Source organism: Nestor notabilis, unplaced genomic scaffold (genome assembly GCF_000696875.1).
Source record: "Nestor notabilis isolate BGI_N333 unplaced genomic scaffold, ASM69687v1 scaffold2645, whole genome shotgun sequence".
Taxonomy (NCBI): Eukaryota; Metazoa; Chordata; class Aves; order Psittaciformes; family Psittacidae; genus Nestor; species Nestor notabilis.
The window spans coordinates 12,169-30,232 of NW_009930148.1; the positions used below are offsets into that span (position 1 = coordinate 12,169).

At 45.5% G+C, this 18,064-nt stretch overlaps 1 protein-coding gene across 1 annotated transcript in view; it reads right to left on the bottom strand.

Moving 5' to 3' along the window:
- Window positions 1-5,242: 5,242 nt before the first annotated feature.
- Window positions 5,243-18,064, bottom strand: part of FCHSD2 (FCH and double SH3 domains 2) — a 72,723-nt gene continuing 59,901 nt past the window's right edge. Inside the window, exons 12-19 of the mRNA XM_010015282.1 lie at window positions 16,640-16,801; window positions 11,483-11,617; window positions 10,497-10,580; window positions 9,753-9,930; window positions 8,639-8,859; window positions 7,453-7,582; window positions 7,206-7,288; window positions 5,243-5,326 (exon numbers count right to left, since the gene is read on the bottom strand). Coding sequence (XP_010013584.1) covers window positions 5,243-5,326; window positions 7,206-7,288; window positions 7,453-7,582; window positions 8,639-8,859; window positions 9,753-9,930; window positions 10,497-10,580; window positions 11,483-11,617; window positions 16,640-16,801 — 1,077 coding nt within the window. The remainder of the gene's footprint in view (window positions 5,327-7,205; window positions 7,289-7,452; window positions 7,583-8,638; window positions 8,860-9,752; window positions 9,931-10,496; window positions 10,581-11,482; window positions 11,618-16,639; window positions 16,802-18,064) is intronic.

Here is an 18,064-nt window from a genome sequence, read left to right on the forward strand (position 1 = left end):
TATTCCATGATTCTACTCAGCAAGTCAATCCCAGGTTGTTGCTGTTTCCTGTCCACACTCGGTGCCCGCAGACCATATCCCATCGCTTCATCATTCCCTGTGTTAAGCAGGAAGGAGGCCCCAGTCTTAAGAGAAATCAGTTCGTGCAGTTATTTGCCCCGGACACAAGAGGGGAAGCTGGAGTTGGCCCATTCTGCAGGACTCAGCTGAGTAAAAAAGACAACTTGCTGTGCTGTGGGATTTACAAGAGCTGCTCTCAGCATTCCCAATGTGACTAGACCTGGAAATTCATTCCTTTTTCAATAAACAATGGAAAAGGGAGAAGCAATTACAGGACACAGAGGTAATTACACCAGAGCAGGAACAACTACTCTTGAATCCGCACTGCAAAAAGGAGCATCTAAACCGAAACCATTAAAAGAAGGGGAAAATCTGGGACTGGGATAAAAGCCATTTCAGGATAGAAGGTGCTTCCTGCAGAGTGGTAACACACAGATTTATCTCCATAAAGAGAAATCTCCAAGTGACGCTGGAACTGCTCTGCAAGCAGGATGCAGAGGCACAGAGAATTAGAGACTCATGGAATCCCAGAGTTTGTGTTGGAAGGGACCTTAAAGCTCATCCAGGGACACCTTCCACTAGAGCAGGTTGCTCCAAGCCCCTGTGTCCAACCTGGCCTTGAACCCTGCCAGGGATGGGGAAGCCACAACTTCTTTGGGAAACCCATCCAGCGCCGCAGCACCCTCACAGGGAAGAGCTGCTCCAATCCTGCACTATGTGATATAAACTAAACCATGATCTGCTCAACACAGGAATTCCAGGTTGTATTTCTGAGGTGGGGGGAAGGGCTGAGGTTTCCCTTGGGATGTAGAGCACATTCCAGCATGTTGAACAGCAGCCTGGCTACCTGCTGGCTCCAACTGCTGCAGCCTCCGTTCAGCTCGTGTGGGGAAGCACCACTGTAATACGACTGCACCAGCTCCACACTCAAATGCTGCTGCGCTGAATCCCTGAGGCAAACCCAGCAGCACCCCCCTCTTGCTGGGAACAGAGGGCTCTGTTCCAGCTGAGCTCCAGTCACCCCAGAGCTTTCCCACCTCCCCCAGTCCGGCCCCAGCCACTGCAGAGCTTTGATTTACCGGCTGACATGACCTGCAATGCAGAGGCACACTTGCTACACGGATCCTCCCACCACATCTGTAATCCTCAATCCCCCCCTGGGGAAAGCCTGGAGTAGGGAACTTACTCGGTATAGTAAGCACGTCAGCATCCTCCAAGCTGCGTTTTTTAGTGGCTCATGTGCTGCATCCCTGATTTCTGTGAAGTTTTCTTTCCAACCTTTCTCCAGCCTCCCCCAGTGCCTTGAACTGAGGTCTCAGTATCCCCAAGCTCACCTCTTGATGTAGGACAGAGGGAGCAGCTACTCCCCCCTCATCCCTCCCATCCGCCTTACGCAGGGCAGCAGATCTGCAGAGGAAACATGGGGAGAAAGGGCTCTTTCCATGGCCAGCAGCTCCTCTCCCAGGCTTCCTGGGAAGCTCAGCATAAGGAAGGGCTGATGAAGGGACATACCCTCTGCCACGCTGAGATTTGCAGGTGTTGCAGAGTAGCCAGTGCTCCATGTTATATGCAGAGAAGCAGAAGATCCTTTATTTGGAGAAGAAGGTGGGGGTTTTGTTTTCCTTTTTCATTACTATTAACAGTGAGTGATACTTGTGCTATATGGGAAGGGGAATGCACCCACGTGCCTGGGTTTCTGTTAATAACCCCATGAAACGATCAGAAAGAAACCCTGGCATAATTCAGGTGTAGTGAGGTGATGTTGTATCATTTACCCCCATCACTCCTTTTGAATTCTCAGGCTCATTATTCCTTTTGAAAATCTGGGAAGCAAAGCCAGTGGAGAAGGGAAAGCTCCTGAAGGGGAGACCTTAGAGCAGCTCCAGGGCCTAAAGGGGCTCCAGGAGACCTGGAGAGGGGCTTTGGACAAGGGATGGAGGGACAGGCCAAGGGGAATGGCTTGAACCTGCCAGAGGGGAGACTGAGATGAGCTCTGAGGCAGAAGCTCTTCTCTGGGAGGGTGCTGAGGCGCTGGCACAGGGTGCCCAGAGAAGCTGTGGCTGCCCCATCCCTGGCAGTGTTCAAGGCCAGGTTGGACACAGGGGCCTGGAGCAACCTGCTCTAGTGGAAGGGGTCCCTGCCCCTGGCCTGGAACTGGAGGGGCTTTAAGGTCCTTTCAACCCAAACCAGTCCGGGGTTCTATGAAAAGAAAAGGACGAGCAGCCAGCCAGGACAGTAACATTTGGAGGAGCACTGTGAACACGTATGGGAAGATGGGACTTCTCAGAGGAAGAAGCTGCAGGAGCTCAGGGGACAAAAAGCGATGAAAGTCCACGTAATGTTTGGTGTGGAGAGTGGAAACCAAAGACTGAAGATCCAGCCCAACCCAGTGTGGCCAGTCATGCAGGCAGTGGGTTCAAACAGGGCAAAAGAGTCTTGACTCCAAACAGCTGGAAGCAAAACTGGGGAGGAAATAAGTGTGTGGAGCTCACGGATCACTTGGCACCTAATGCCAAAACACCCAACCTTGAGGAACTGGAATGAGCCAAGAAGGAGCTTCTGAGCACCAGGAAGAAACGACATGGAAAACCAGAGCAAAAAAGGGACCCTAAAGCGGGAGGGCTTTGGGATGCAGCGGGATTCTCCTCACACAATTAGGCAAATCAAGCCTATTAAATAACTGAAGAGTTATCATCAATCCCTCTCTTTCTTTGTGCAATTACTCTAATTGCACCAAGGCAATTAAACAGTTCTTTTGCTAAGTGGAGCTTTGTTACAGGCTCTTCATTTGGGACACGATTTTAGCTCCTCCCATAAATACCACCTTAAAGGGATGTTTAAAGACCACTTTAAGGTTGTGCAGAAGGCTTTTCCTGAGCAGTAGATTCACATTTCTACGTAAAACCACAACCCACAGAAGCAACAGCCAAGAAAATGTCCATTTTTATCCCCAAATTCCTGTTTTTCCCTTCGGATCGACGCCCAAACCTTCTACAATGGCTCCTGCATCAAGGATTTACTTCCACTTTTTTATTATTCAACTTTTTATACATAATAAATACAAACTTTTTACAGCCAATATAAAGAAAGCATCTTGCACCTATGCTTTCAGTGTACTGACGCTGTACACGATGAGACGTCGAATACATGCCCTGTATGAAGAAAATCATAGTTAAAAAGGAGGCAGATTTGTACAACTTCTCTTCCTCTTTTTTTTTTGTCTGTTTTTCTTTTTTAAATAAAATTAGCAGCTCTTACAGAAAATATCTTAAAATACAACTAAAAGAGACTTTAAATAACACTTCCTGCTTTTCTGAAAGTCCAGGTATGAAGGACACAAGAAAAACTGGCCAAAGAAAGCGAAGGTGAACGTTATTATGGCAATACTTGTTCTTCTGCATCGGGAAGCTTTCAAAATTGTTTGCAGTTAAATCCTTTTTCTCTTTAAAAACTTCTTTTTCTTCTTTAAACTTAAGAATAAGTTTGATAAAACACATAAAAAAGACCTCGAACAGATCAACAGGACAAGAGGTGCAACAGAACGACACTTATGGGAAAGGCTTCATTGGACAGTCACTGATTGCAGCACTGATCCATGAATTGGTTTCTTCGAACAGCTCCACTCTAGGTTCAAGATCCCACTGGGAAAGGAGATTGGCAAACACGGGTGTCTGGGAGCCAGCCTGGGGTGGGACTGACAAGTATGTGCAAAGTGTATGGTAAAACCTGGTCTGATGGTTTATTCTTTCTCTGTTTTCTGTAAATGCAGCCTCAAAAAATAGCCCTTGTTAGTAAAGTAAAGGTAAGAGAACATAGTGGCTTAGGAAAGAAAATGAAGACAGAAGAGCACATCCAACAGAACCCCTACAACAGCTGAAACAAACCCAACCTTGTGATGATGCCTTTTAGCTGATGGAGATGATTGCCGAAAATCACTGAGGAAGTACATAAAGAAAACCCCTTTTCATCCAGTTTTTCCCTCTCCTCCGACCGTTTCAATACCAGAAAGCTTCCTTTTTTCAGAGATCCCAATTGAGAATCAGTCGGGAAGTTCCTTTCCTCTCTATTTCTTGCCTATAAGAGTAAATGGAGACCGTGGTCTTGGCCACCAAGGTGGCCTGAAGGCTTCACAGGAGCCAATGGTTCTCCTGGCTCCCTGGCTTTGGCTAATGAATGGGTGTCATGTGGGAATACGCTACAGGACCATCCAATGCCAAAACTAACTAATGCATGTAGATACTCTACATGTAACTCCTAAGATGTTCTGATGCCAAAGATACACTGCTAATGATGGATAATAAAGTACATGGCAATAACTGGGAGAAGAGTGACCCAAAGACTTGGGAAACAAAAAACCAAACCAACCCCCCCAAAAAACCTGCTAAGAAAAGAACAAAAAGAAGCTCAATTTCCAGATCTAGACAAAAATCTCACTTACTTTTCTACCAGTTGGTTTATGCTATGGAACAAGATGTTGTTACTAATTCAGCACCTCCGTATTAGATACTCTATTCCTAAATGTACTGCATAAATATTAATACAAAGGACATAACAGTTGAACTGCTCATCATTGAAGAGGTGTGCATTAATGGATGATCTGCATCAGTTTGCCTCATCTACAAGATTCTTTGCCTGTTTCTTCCTTTCTGCAAGGGGATTGAAGAGGAGCCAGCCTCTATTTATACTTATTTCGGTTCCCTTTCTTTTCACTCTGCAAATCTGATTAATCCCTAATCAGACAAGTAAATGCTACTTGAAGAACTGACAATCTTTTAACACATTCCTATGGCAACAGTAATATACTGTACTAATGCACGTGGTCGAAGGACGTTATGACTAAGTTGCATGAAGGAGGCTCTTCTCCTCAGCCTCCATACAAGAACTGACCATCTTCAGCCAAGAGAGAAACCTGCTCCAAGGCAATCCTCTGCTCGCTGTTTGGCCTGTCCTGCTTTGTGCTAAGAGAGGAAGAATGATGTATATAAATCAAACCAACAAAATCAAAAGGCACAAAATAGTCATGACTGCGGGAAGGAGTCCACCAGGTCACTGCCACATAAAATCCTCCCTATCTCTTGTTCTAGTCAAAGTCTTCATCATGCAAAGGTGCCTAAAAACTGAGATTTGACCAAATATCACGTTTGGTCTTGATTGTAGCACTACTACTTAACTAGTCCCATCGTTACACCAGAGTAATTTCCACGTCCTCTATCTTCTCTGTGGTCCGGCGGTGATGCTGTGTTGGGGGTGGTGGAGCTGCTCGTACCTGAAACAGCCAGAACCAGCCTGTAACTATCGGAGAATTTCAGAGCTTGGACAGACTAAACCAGCAATTTTAGGCTCATACCTCAAGATGAAGCAAATATACAGGTTATATATGAAGATCAACAGAACTACAGTGAGAAACCAGGTGAATTCAGGTCCAGTCATCCCCAGTTAAGCCATTAAGGCTCTTCTCGATCCCATTCTTGGGTGGTTTTACCTCCAGGACAACGAGCACTTACAACGGGGCAAACACACCAGGTGAAGTATCCTGCCTATTCTGATGTACCCATGGATAATCCAGTACCTAAACCTGGGACAGGCTTTGGATCTTACATCAAATGGTGAAATCTGATGATGCCCTTGCCCGGAACTCACGTGGACTGAAAACTACAACAATGTCTTGTTGCATCTAAGTGGCTTATTGGTATTTACTCAATCCCTGACCTGAAGGATACACAACCTGAAATCTGATGCTATATTTACGCTCTGCCACATCAATGAAGTTATTATTGCTCCTGATAGAGCTTATCTTAAGCGCTAACAGCATTTCAAGCAGGGTTTTTGGCACGTGATTGCAGAATACACTGGGGTGACTTGCTATGGAAAACATGAATTGTGGAGCAATAGCATAATAAACTACATAATGTTTTCAAACCTGGCCTATTTAAAATGCAAAACTAACAGAAATCCTTTCAATTAAGGCCTGACACTGGAGTAGTATCTTGAAAAGGCACTAAATTGCATGAAATACAAAGCTATTAAATGGAAAAGTTGAATCAGCATCTTTTTACAAGGGAATATGAAACTTCTCTGTTCAATACTTGTGCACTAAATGATGCAGCACCTCCTCTGCCTTGTGGATAAAGGTAACTCACTGACTACTGGATATTCAGAATATAACTTATGAATAGCCCAAAATACTCTTTATCTGCAACCATTGAGGATGCCAGGAAAATACAACTGAGTATGATTTGATTTAGGAGTTTGAAACCACGCCAAACTTGATTTCAAAGTTCATCCTAGGAGATGGAGTTTGCAAGTCCTAAAGTGATTAAATTCTTCCTTTTCCTTTTCTGGCAAAAATCTCTCTTTCAAGGCAGCAAAGACATAACAGAATATACAGATACTATAATTTAGAATTTTAAAGCCAAACTCCTCAAATCAAGGGGTTTGGAAGTAAATTTAACCCTAAGTGCAATGGAGTCCCCACATAACCTCAAACTGCTGGCAAGCAGATCTGTGTGCTGGCGCACTGGAGGAGAATTGTACAAATGATATAATTAAATGGTTCTGGCATTTATTCTCCCTCTTTTTCAGCTCTGTTCAGGGGTTATTATATGTGTCAAGGACAAAAATAACCTTCCAATGCCTGCAAAGGCACTCTAAGTTTATCGACTACCATTTATTTCACTCTCACTATAGATGTAATTTCCTCCCAGGTTAGATTTCATGATCCACATGCCTCATGCAGAGACACGGAGGTATCACAACTACAAAGGCAGCAGCAGAAGGGCAGCTCAGATGAAGCAAAGGGGATGGGTAAGATTCAAGGTCATCTTTAAACACAATGACAAAGTGTTTGAACAAGTGCAGCTTTGTTTTGTTCTAGTGTTCACTTCATCTCCAATAGCTCTCGTGTTCTCCAGCTTTTTGACACATCTGTGCTATTATCAAAGGGGAGTGAATAGACGTTCCCTTGCAGCATTCATCTGAGAGAACATGTTTTAATACATAGTAATTGTATCTGCAGAACACAGAGAGCCAGATCACTGGGTGCTGCATCACCCCCTGCTTTGAACGTACCCGTCCTGTCCCACCTAAACTTGGCTTTATGCCTTTTGTAGCCTCAATAAAAACATCAATACTTGGTTTGAACTCACAGGTCGCAGCTTTCCATATGAACTTTCAGGAGGAATTCTTGGAGGCTGTGAGAATCCAGGGGACTCTGAGCTGAAGCTGTTTTCTGAAGGGGGAAGGAACAACCCATCACAAACAAGCCCCTTGGTATTGCTGAATTAACTTTAGGTTGCAAATAAAGCTTCTGGTTTTCCCCCCTCTATGAAATCTGAACATTCTAAATGAAGCATTTTGCTGAACTGTTTCTTCTGCCATCCCAAAAAGTCTCACCATTAGTTGAGGGTGATCTGGGGAAGTACTGAGAACCTCCTTTATCCGGACTGTGGTAGGGACTAGTGGGAGGCTGGTCGTAGAGGGGCAGCGGTGGAAGGGCATGATTAGGCTTTGGAGTTGGGGATACCTGTGGGAAGAAGAGACAGAGGTTGCAGCAAACCTCACTCCTCAACAGCTTTTATCTACCCCCGAGGCACAGCCAGTTGTCTGACACATCCCTACACTAGAACTGACACATCAGTACACAAGAGCTTTCATGTGGAGAAACACTACGTGTCAAAAGTGCTGTCAGGAAGGGTTTTGAGGAGGAAAACCAAGATATCCAACAGTGATTGCATTAGTTTTAAATCACAGGTTGCCACTGAGCAGAGATTTTCATCCTCTCCCAGGTAATTTAGACTTTGTGAAGGTCAGCTGAAAAGCCACTTGGCCAAGTGTGCCTCTCACACAAAAGCTTTATTTAAGATCATGAGTTTTATCACATATATCATCTAAAAGTGAGGTCTTCATGGTCTTCTCTGACCAAAGACTAAAAATACCAGAGAAATTACTTTGTAGGGCACACAGAAATCCAGTCTCTAGCACAATTACACAGGAGAATGCGTCTGATTTTCTAATAGAAGAATAAAATATGAAATGAAGCCGTTTTGGCAAAAATCACTGTAATTCACTCTTTGACAGCATTCTGCCCTTCCCAACTTGAGAGGAGACAGAACAGATTTCAGTATGAAAACATTAAATGAGGGCTGAGGGAGCCTGGAATGCTCTTTTTGCCAGCTTGTGTTTGATGTCTCAGTCTATGCCATAAATTCAGTACAGGAGGTAGACTGGGAATTTCCTCCTTGGCTTCATTTCCTTTCTAGCCAAATACTTGCCTTTATTCACAAACCCATCACGTTTGCTAAAATACATCAGTTGGTCACTATCAGGCTGGGGAAGAAACTGGAAGTGAAGCACTCAGGGTTTGGGTTTTTCTTCTTACATTGGTTCTGATTTGTTTTTTTTCCCTTAAATAAGTTCTGATTTATTTTATTTAAGTTATTTCTGGGTTTTTTTTTATTCTTGTATTGGTCCCAAGTTGGGGTTTTTCCCCTCAAGCAGCAGCAGATCTTTGCAGCACTGCAAAACTGCCCTAACAAACTCATAGCACACGTTCAAGCCACCACCTCACCTCTTTCCATACCTGAATATCTCCAATCCACTGAGTCTCCCCGTTTTCGGAGGCCGTCAGCTCCTCGACTAACACTGATGGGAACACCCCAACGCGCCCGTTGAATTCTCCTTCCCAAAAGCCATCATCATCCTGATTTTCCTTGTTCAAGATGCGGATGATGGCTCCTTCCGGGAAGGACAGTTCATCATCCGTCTGGCCCTCGTAATCATAAAGTGCTTTCACAAAACAGACTGAAGAGGGGAAGAGGAAACATAAAAGCATAACTGGCAGAGGCATAAAGACCCACACACTGCACACACTTTAGAGTTGGACTTGATGATCTCAAAGGTGTTTTCCAAACAACATGATTCTATGATTCTGTAACTGACAAATCAAATGATTTTGGCTCCTGAAGGGGACACCTTAGAGCAGCTCCAGGGCCTAAAGGGGCTCCAGGAGACCTGGAGAGGGGCTTTGGACAAGGGATGTAGGGACAGGACAAGGGGGATGGCTTGAACCTGCCAGAGGGGAGATTGAGATGAGCTCTGAGGCAGAAGCTCTTCCCCGTGAGGGTGCTGAGGCGCTGGCACAGGGTGCCCAGAGAAGCTGTGGCTGCCCCATCCCTGGCAGTGTTCAAGGCCACGTTGGACACAGGGGCTTGGAGCAACCTGCTCTAGTGGAAGGTGTCCCTGCCCATGGCAGGGGTTGGAGCTGGAGGAGCTTTAAGGTCCCATCAACCCAAATCAGTCTGGGATTTTGGTGAGGCACTGGAATAGGTTGCCCAAGGAAGTTGTGAATGCTCCAACCCTGGAGGTGTTCAAGGCCAGGCTGGACAGAGCCTTGGGTGACATAGTTTAGTGTGTGGTGTCCCTGCTCATGGCAGGGGGTTGGAACTAGATGATCTTAAGGTCCTTTCCAACCCTGACTATTCTATGGTTCTATGATTTTGGTTTTCCTTAATTTTAGTTAATCTCAACTCTGTGAGGTAAAATATGCAGGTTTAATATGAGACAGATAAACTCTGAGAACAGTTGTACTGATACAGGTCAAATAGGAGAGTTCTCACATGCAACATCCAAACTCAACAAGCAGAATCCTTTGGAGAACAAGCTTGATAAACAATTTAGGTTTTTATGGTATTTACCACTGGAGTCTCCATTCAGGCTGCCTGAGACCAAGTCAGCCTCAGTGGAGTTATTTGAGGTGTGTGATCGACTGTCCAGTGCGGCGAGGGACTGCAGCATGCTCAGCAGACTGCTGGATGTTGGGAACTGCAGGTACTTCTCCGGCACATAACCTACGTGACCCGCTTTATTCCGTGCCTGGAAGTGAAGGACACAAAAGATCCTCTGGTTTTGCATATGGCTCTGAAAAGAATCCAAAGACTTCTCCCGTCCCAAGTTTTGTTTCTAGAAGTAATAGTGAAATCATTGTGAGCAGCCTGAGGAGAAGGACTTGGGGTGTTGGGTGAGGAGGAGCTCCCCATGACCTGACTTCAGTGTGTCCCCACACAAGAGGGACGTGGAGCTGCTGGAGCGAGGCCAGAGGAGGCCCCGGAGCTGCTGCGAGGGCTGGAGCAGCTCTGCTCTGGAGCCAGGCTGAGAGAGCTGGGCTGGGGCAGCTGGAGAAGAGAAGGCTCCTCAAGGGGACACCTTAGAGCAGCTCCAGGGCCTAAAGGGGCTCCAGGAGACCTGGAGAGGGGCTTTGGACAAGGGATGTAGGGACAGGCCAAGGGGAATGGCTTGAACCTGCCAGAGGGGAGACTGAGATGAGCTCTGAGGCAGAAGCTCTTCCCTGGGTTGGAACTGGATGAGCTTTAAGGTCCTTCCCAACCCAAACCATTCTATTACGACTCGATGAAAAGAAAACAATCTCAGAAAACTGATACCTTTACCCAGTCTTCCATATCTCCATCTTCTATAACCTCCAATACCTCATGTTCCTCTATGGTCAGTTCATCTGGCTGAGAAGCCTGAAGTATATTACAGGAAGATGAGAAAATCCAGGTGTGCAGGACAGGCAGGAGAAAGAACATTCTCATCCAGACTCTTATTAAAGCTTATGTTTTCAAGAAGTGAAAATTCTATGTGACAGCATAGTTTAAAACATTCTGTAAGTGTTCTTCTATACATCTGCTGATGTTCACAAGGCCCTTTTTGACTCAGGAGGATAGCCAGCAGCACTCTGAACAGCACCAGCGTGTCAAACCCCATTTACTTTGGGATCTCTAATTACTCCGTGCTCTAACATTACATCTGCCACTGGCTTTGGCTCCACAGTGGTGTGATTTACAACTGACCTAGCAGTGCTAGCAGACGTAAACAGCTTGAATGCAGTTTGTCAGCAAAGCTCTAACTCATGAATGGTGGTTTCATTATTACAGTACAAAGAGGAGCTTTGTCATGCAGCCTGATCCTGAGAAGGCATTTCTACTACAGCCCCAGCGGCTCAGCAACAGAAATTACAACAGCTTGTAACAGCAGACACGCAGCTGGTGGCCCTGAAGCCAGGCAGGGACATCTCTGCAAGCTGCAAATAGGGAACAGACGTCAGGACTCTGCTGAGCTGTAGTTTAAATGTGTTTCACAGTGGTGTGGAGCTTACTGCTGCAGTTATTCACAACTAGGTGTTAGATGTATTTAATTACTGAGTCAAATGCTGACACTGGATGGGGCTTGGAGCAACCTGCTCTAGTGGAAGGTGTCCCTGCCCGGGGCAGGGGTTGGGACTGGAGGAGCTTTAAGGTCCCTTCAACCCACACCAGTCTGGGATTCCCTGATCCTGTCAAAGTCCCATGGGCACAGTTACATCTATTCTGTCCGACGCATAATTCAGTTTTCCAATCAAATAAACACAAAAGAATAACTCACAAACCTTGTATGAATAAACAACTTTGCAGGTGAGAGGATAATTCCTTAGAGTACCAGAAGGACTAGAACTACTGTCATCAAATACATCCATGCTGTCTTCAAACTCTTCACCTTCTTCCTTCTCTGCATCAGCATTTATCTGTTAGAACAAATGAAATTTGGTATCAGATCATCAAATAAAAAAGGCATAACAATAAAAATCAATTGATCATTATTCTTCAGTGTGGTTTTTGCTACTTATGTTTATTCAAACTGGACAAACCTCCCAATGACTATGTAATACTCAACATATGATTCCCAACTAATGTGAGGAAAGTCATCAAACAAAGCAAACACAGGGAAGCAAAAGAGTAAGAGCTGTCACCGAGTTACATCTTTGCCTAACTCAGATGTGTTTTCCCATTCAAGCACAGGCCTGTGGACTTCAGAAAGAACCAGAGAAGACTTCGGAAGCTCCAGCTGAACTGATGGACAGTTATTTATCCCCTACATAAGCTACAAACAGGGAGTCGTGTCCTTTGGAGATGCAATTTGAGAGGCACAGCAAAGAGTTTAAGGGAAAGAAGAGTCACTGACTGAGAATTTCTGCTACTAAAGATGAATGTACTTGTAAGGAGGAATCTGAAATGAAACCCCAATGGAAATACTTAGAAGTGACAAAAATAAGCATTAAAAACTTGAAAAATAAGCCTTCTAACTGGTGTGTTCTGCACAATGGGTTTGCTGCAAGAAACAACAATCCTCAGAGGAAGAATGATGATTAAAAACTAGGTGTAAAAGTTTAAACAGAACCTCAAGTCAAGACACTGGAAAAATACCAGTTTCTCTAAGTGCAGTTGGGGCAGCAGTGACATGAGCTGTGCTTTGGCCTCGTGCCTGGATTAAATCCTGAACAAACACTTCATCTCATGTGAAAGCAGGCCAATCCTTCCAATCAAAGGCAACCCTGTGGGGTATGTGTATTTGCCATCTTCCCTTTACACATTCCTTTAAATCTGGGAGTGATTTTGGTATTCCTCATGGAGGGCTGATAAATCAACGCAGAGTTAGGCTGAGACTAAAGGCAGCATCCCCAGACGAGGTGACCCTGTATCTCTGCTCCGCAGCATCTGTGCTCATCTAGACCTGGGGTGGGAAAGCACAAAACTTCATCATTTTCCAACTCAGATTCATTTGTAATGTTGCAATTTTTAGACTAAAATCTGGTAATTTGGATGATTATTTCCCCCTCACATTTTCAGTGAGGCCTCAGTGCCACGGGTTAGTGGTGCCCTTGGCAGAGCTGGGCAACGGTTGGACTCGATGAGCTTAAAGGTCTCTTTGAGTTCATTGATTCTATGATTCAAGTTTGTTGCTTGATTTGTTGCTACTTGAATGTGTTGATGGATGTTGCTGTAACAGCAAATCACTGCCCTGCCTCGTGCTTTGATGTACTCCCAACCGAGCAGAAACTATGGCAAATGTAAGGTTTCCCTCTCTGGTTTTCTAAGTGCCTTTTGCTGTGCATGGTCTATGTCTCAGCAGCTGGAGCTGACACCCAGTTGACAGCCACACGAAACATCATGGAAATGAGTGTATCATGTCTAGAAAGAGTCCTTCAGAAAACATCTGCTCCTGGTTTCCTAACATGAGGCAGAAAATGACATTTTCATTTTCAGTGTGGGGGCTGCTCAAACTCCTTGAACGGAATCGTTTGCAAAGAGAGAAAACAGCATCAGTGACACAGAAAATGAAGCAGCTTGTTTCCTAAAACTCATCTTTCAGCAGAGATTAGTGATGAAAGACAGCATATGCAAGGAATAAATGCATGAGACACAATTACACTGAAGGTATGAAACAGCACAGACGAGAATAAATGCAGGTAGAAAGTGATGAGATAGTTTGATTATACATATGAAAAAAGGTATGTAAATATAGATATCAGATCACTATCTAAGATCATCATATATATGTATATATATATATATATAGGGACTTGATAGCTATTTTCCAAGCTACATAATTGTATGATTCTATGATTGCTGAGTCAAGTCCTTTTGGCTCCAGATCACTATCTAAGATCATCATATATATGTATATATATATATATAGGGACTTGATAGCTATTTTCCAAGCTACATAATTGTATGATTCTATGATTGCTGAGTCAAGTCCTTTTGGCTCCTTAAGGGAGACCTTAGAGCAGCTCCAGTGCCTAAAGGGGCTCCAGGAAACCTGGAGAGGGGCTTTGGACAAGGGATGGAGGGACAGGAGCTTTAAGGTCCCTTCAACCCAAACCACTCTGGGATTCTGTGATTCTACCACAAAGTCAGCCCCCTGGATAGGGAATGGGCTATTAACTCCTTCAGCTTGTTACATCACTTACTATGCTAAATAAACACAGCAGGATGAAGGCACTGACTTTCCTTTCTCCTTTTTCACTCTTTAAAAGGAAATACATGGAGAGCTTTGCTGAACAAATGCTATTATGGCCAGCACTGCATCAGAGAGCAAACCTGGCTACGACATAAGGTGGTGGGTACCTGGCTTCTGAGCAGTGAACACTGCTCACCCCTCAAAGGTGCAGTGAAACTGCTGCTCGTTACACGCTGCAGCAATGCCTCTAATAACTGCAAGCAGCGTAATTTTGGCCTTTGGCCTTCTACGAATTCCATCTCCTGCTGTCCTCAGCTGGGCTGCCAAGGTCAACAGTATCTTGTTTTCACACAGGAGCATACGTAAGTGTAAAAGGGGAAAATAAGGCTCAGGGTTTAGCCTCCCACTCTGTGGCATCTGCTGGCTCACCAGGGACTAGCGCAGGGTTTGGCTCCAGGGCTGGCTCTTGGCACGTGTGATGAGACAGAGAACAAGGCATTGGGCACATTCCAACATGCACGATGGGAAGTGAAGGAGGTGGAGTACAAGAAGGAAGGGGAAAAAGGCACTGTTAAACACAGCTATGTAACACATCCTCATCTATCCTGGCCAGAAAGGATCTGAAAGGAAACTCAGCACAAGAACTCCTTTGGGATTTGGGAAGGCTGGAGCGTGGATCTGAATACTGCAACTTTAAGCTCTAATTGTACCACTAACCATGGGATTAAAGCAGAGACAGACTACACCGAGTAGTGACTACAACAACCTCTCCTGCCCATCGCTGCCACTGTGTTTCAGCTCTGTGTAATGTCCTTGCAGAAACATCCCAACAGCCTGAAGACAGCAAAGAGTGGATTTGGGAAGCATTTGCTCAGATTCCATCCAGTGCTCACTTCCTTCTTTGAACTAAAGTGACAGAGATGACAATACCTCTACATCCAAAACCACCCCTTTCCCTCTAAGGGTTTGCCACCATTACCAAGAAGCAGAAAAGCACAAAGAAACATGGGAATGAGCAGGAATTTTCTGTGTGTAGATACCACGTTCTTGCTGAAATGGAGATTTTGTTTCTTTTAGGTGGTCAGCAAAAGGAAGCAAATCATCTGCAATGCAATGAAAAACCACATCCCTGCTCCCCCTGGAAGTTTTCCTGTACAAAAGATACATTCTGGGTGTCCAAAGCCTAAGATTAATCTGAATTTCAGATAAAGTCTGAATGAAGTCATTTTAATACCCTAAGAAGACTATAGTTAGGAAAGTACCCACATGCAAACAAAGACTTTATAAAAGCCTCTGAATGGTGTTAAATAGGAAATACATAAACACAAAGAGAGAATCTAAGATTGATTTGAGGCAAACTGACCAAACCTTCAGGAATTTTACTTCAGTTGGTTACTGGTGAAGAGCAACAGATGGGTGAGTTCTAGTGCCAGAGGTGCCAGCTCAGCAGGGCCGGCCATGGGAGGGGTGAAAGAAAAGAAAGGTACCGGGAGGTCTTCAGCAGTTTCTCTTTTCTTTGTTGGTATTGGCAGCTCCAGAGGAGGCCCCGGAGCTGCTGCGAGGGCTGGAGCAGCTCTGCTCTGGAGCCAGGCTGAGAGAGCTGGGCTGGGGCAGCTGGAGAAGAGAAGGCTCCTGAAGGGGACACCTTAGAGCAGCTCCAGGGCCTAAAGGGGCTCCAGGAGACCTGGAGAGGGGCTTTGGACAAGGGCCTGTAGGGACAGGCCAAGGGGAATGGCTTGAACCTGCCAGAGGGGAGACTGAGATGAGCTCTGAGGCAGAAGCTGTTCCCTGTGAGGGTGCTGAGGCGCTGGCACAGGGTGCCCAGAGAAGCTGTGGCTGCCCCATCCCTGGCAGTGTTCAAGGGCAGGTTGGACACAGGGGCTTGGAGCAACCTGCTCTAGTGGAAGGTGTCCCTGCCCGGGGCAGGGGTTGGAGCTGGAGGAGCTTTATGATCCCTTCCAACACAAACCCTTCCTGTGATTTAATGAAATCTTTGAGGGAAACACCTAATCCTGCTCACAGGAATGAACAACCTGTTTTCCAAAGCCTTCTGCTGATATCTAGTGAATTAATTTTTCATCTCAGATACCCAAATCAATGTGGAAGCCAGGCTTTGCTCTCTTGATGACTTTCACTGCCATCTCTACTTAAACGACTCTTTAGGAGACGATGTAGAGTCAACAGTTCTCTAAACATTTGGAAGAATAAAGCCTTTCAGCCAAGCAGCTCAGATAACATCGTAAACGATTAATGAAACATCAAAGAAGCACACAGACATTTTTCTTTTCAGGAGATGGCAAATAAATGTTATGGCACTTCTCCAAGGTTGGAAAAATCAATCTAAAGTAAACTCAGCAACAGAAACCAGAAATCCTTCTTCTTTTCCTTTGGGGTTTTCTTGCATGAAATCAGACACGCTCCAACCATGTGAAGCTACGAGACCTTTCAGTTTGCTAACAACCAACCTAATATCAGCTTGGCTTTAACCTGCCAGAGGGGAGACTGAGATGAGCTCTTGGGCAGAAGCTCTTCCCTGGGAGGGTGCTGAGGCGCTGGCACAGGGTGCCCAGAGAAGCTGTGGCTGCCCCATCCCTGGCAGTGTTCAAGGCCAGGTTGGACACAGGGGCTTGGAGCAACCTGCTCTAGTGGAAGGGGTCCCTGCCCGTTGGGATTGGAGGAGGTTTAAGGTCCCTTCCAACCCAAACCAATCTGGGATTCTGTGATTTATGATCAATATGAATTAGGAATTGCTACTAGGAAGGAGCCACATGGAGACGAGGTGGGGCTGACACGGTGGGACCCCTACCAGGTGTGAAGAGCCGTTGTTGGTCACCGAGGGCAGGCTGGCCCAGCGCTCGTTTTCCAGTTCTTCCATCACTTGGTTCATGGCGCTCTTCAGCCACGTGTCCACGGACACCCCAATCTGCTTCAGCAGGTCAAGGCGAGCCTCTGCTTTGAGCTTTATTATCTGAGGAGACAAACAAACATCAGACCGAGTTCTCTCAACACCACATTTCACCACTTGCCATGATTCCAATGTGTTATTTCCTGATCTACACATTACTCGTGTGGCTCCAAAAGCTGCTCCATGTGGAAACGAGTCTGGTTCTTCATTTCCTTGCCTGCAGGAATGTGGAGTGAGCCAAGAGACAAGGGATTGTGTTCTAGAGATGTAAAATCACAGGCACAGCCAATTGCACCAGTTGGGACCAGCTGATCTCTGAGGTCCCTTCCAACCCAAACCATTCTGTGATTCCAGGAGAACAGCACCTATTAGTTCACGCTAACTTTCTCCTCCTCTATTCTAGTGGGTGGTTAGTGCAGATCATTTTCAACGGGCAAAAAAGCAGACAAATCCCAGCATTTCACAGTGCTTTTAACATCACGGATACTCCTGGGCTTCAGACCCTGGATGTTCTTTCAGCTGGTGACTAAACTGGGTGTAATACACAAAGAAATCCAATGGGATACACACTCAACACCCCCCCCCCCCCCCCCCCAAATGTGGCTCTTTTCCATCAGCACTTCCCAGAGATCACAGGAAGCTCATTTGTTATGGAAACAGAGTATTATAATAATCCCAAAATTAAGCATCCCAATGCAATGAACAGCTCCATCATCCTTCTCCTCCATCTCCATCTCTTCCTCCTCCTCCTTCTCCTCCTCCTCTTGCACTTGCTCACCAGAGGAACAAAAATGAAGTGATTTTGTCATTCAGTGAGTCACTGATGGAGGCAACAGCAGAAACCCACTGAACCACCCTGGAGTTCTCCCTACATTTCCTTTCACAGTGTTGATCCTTCTTAGCATGTTACTGTGCAAGTAGGAAAGTTTCATCTCCTTTCTCACCCTTCCAGCCCCTTCCACAGGGATGAGGAGCACTTTATTACAGCCTTGCTACCTGCAGTGACCCCTCAAGTTGTTAACAGCACTGTGAAACCAAGCAAACCCAGCACAGACAGATGGGTCTAAGCAAAAACTAGAGGTAAAGTACTTTTTCTGCAGTGCCTGAAGCACAGTAGAGTGTATGTACAGTGGATTTGATGGATGGACCACTCTGTGTATGAGGAATTAACTGGCTGGATGGTTGCACTCAAGAGAGTTGTGGTCAATGGCTCGATGTCCAAGTGGAGACCAGTGACGAGTGGTGCCCTCAGGGCTTGCTGTTGGGACTGATCCTGTTCAACATTTGGTTGGTGACAAGGTCAGTGGGATCCAGCACCCTCAGCAC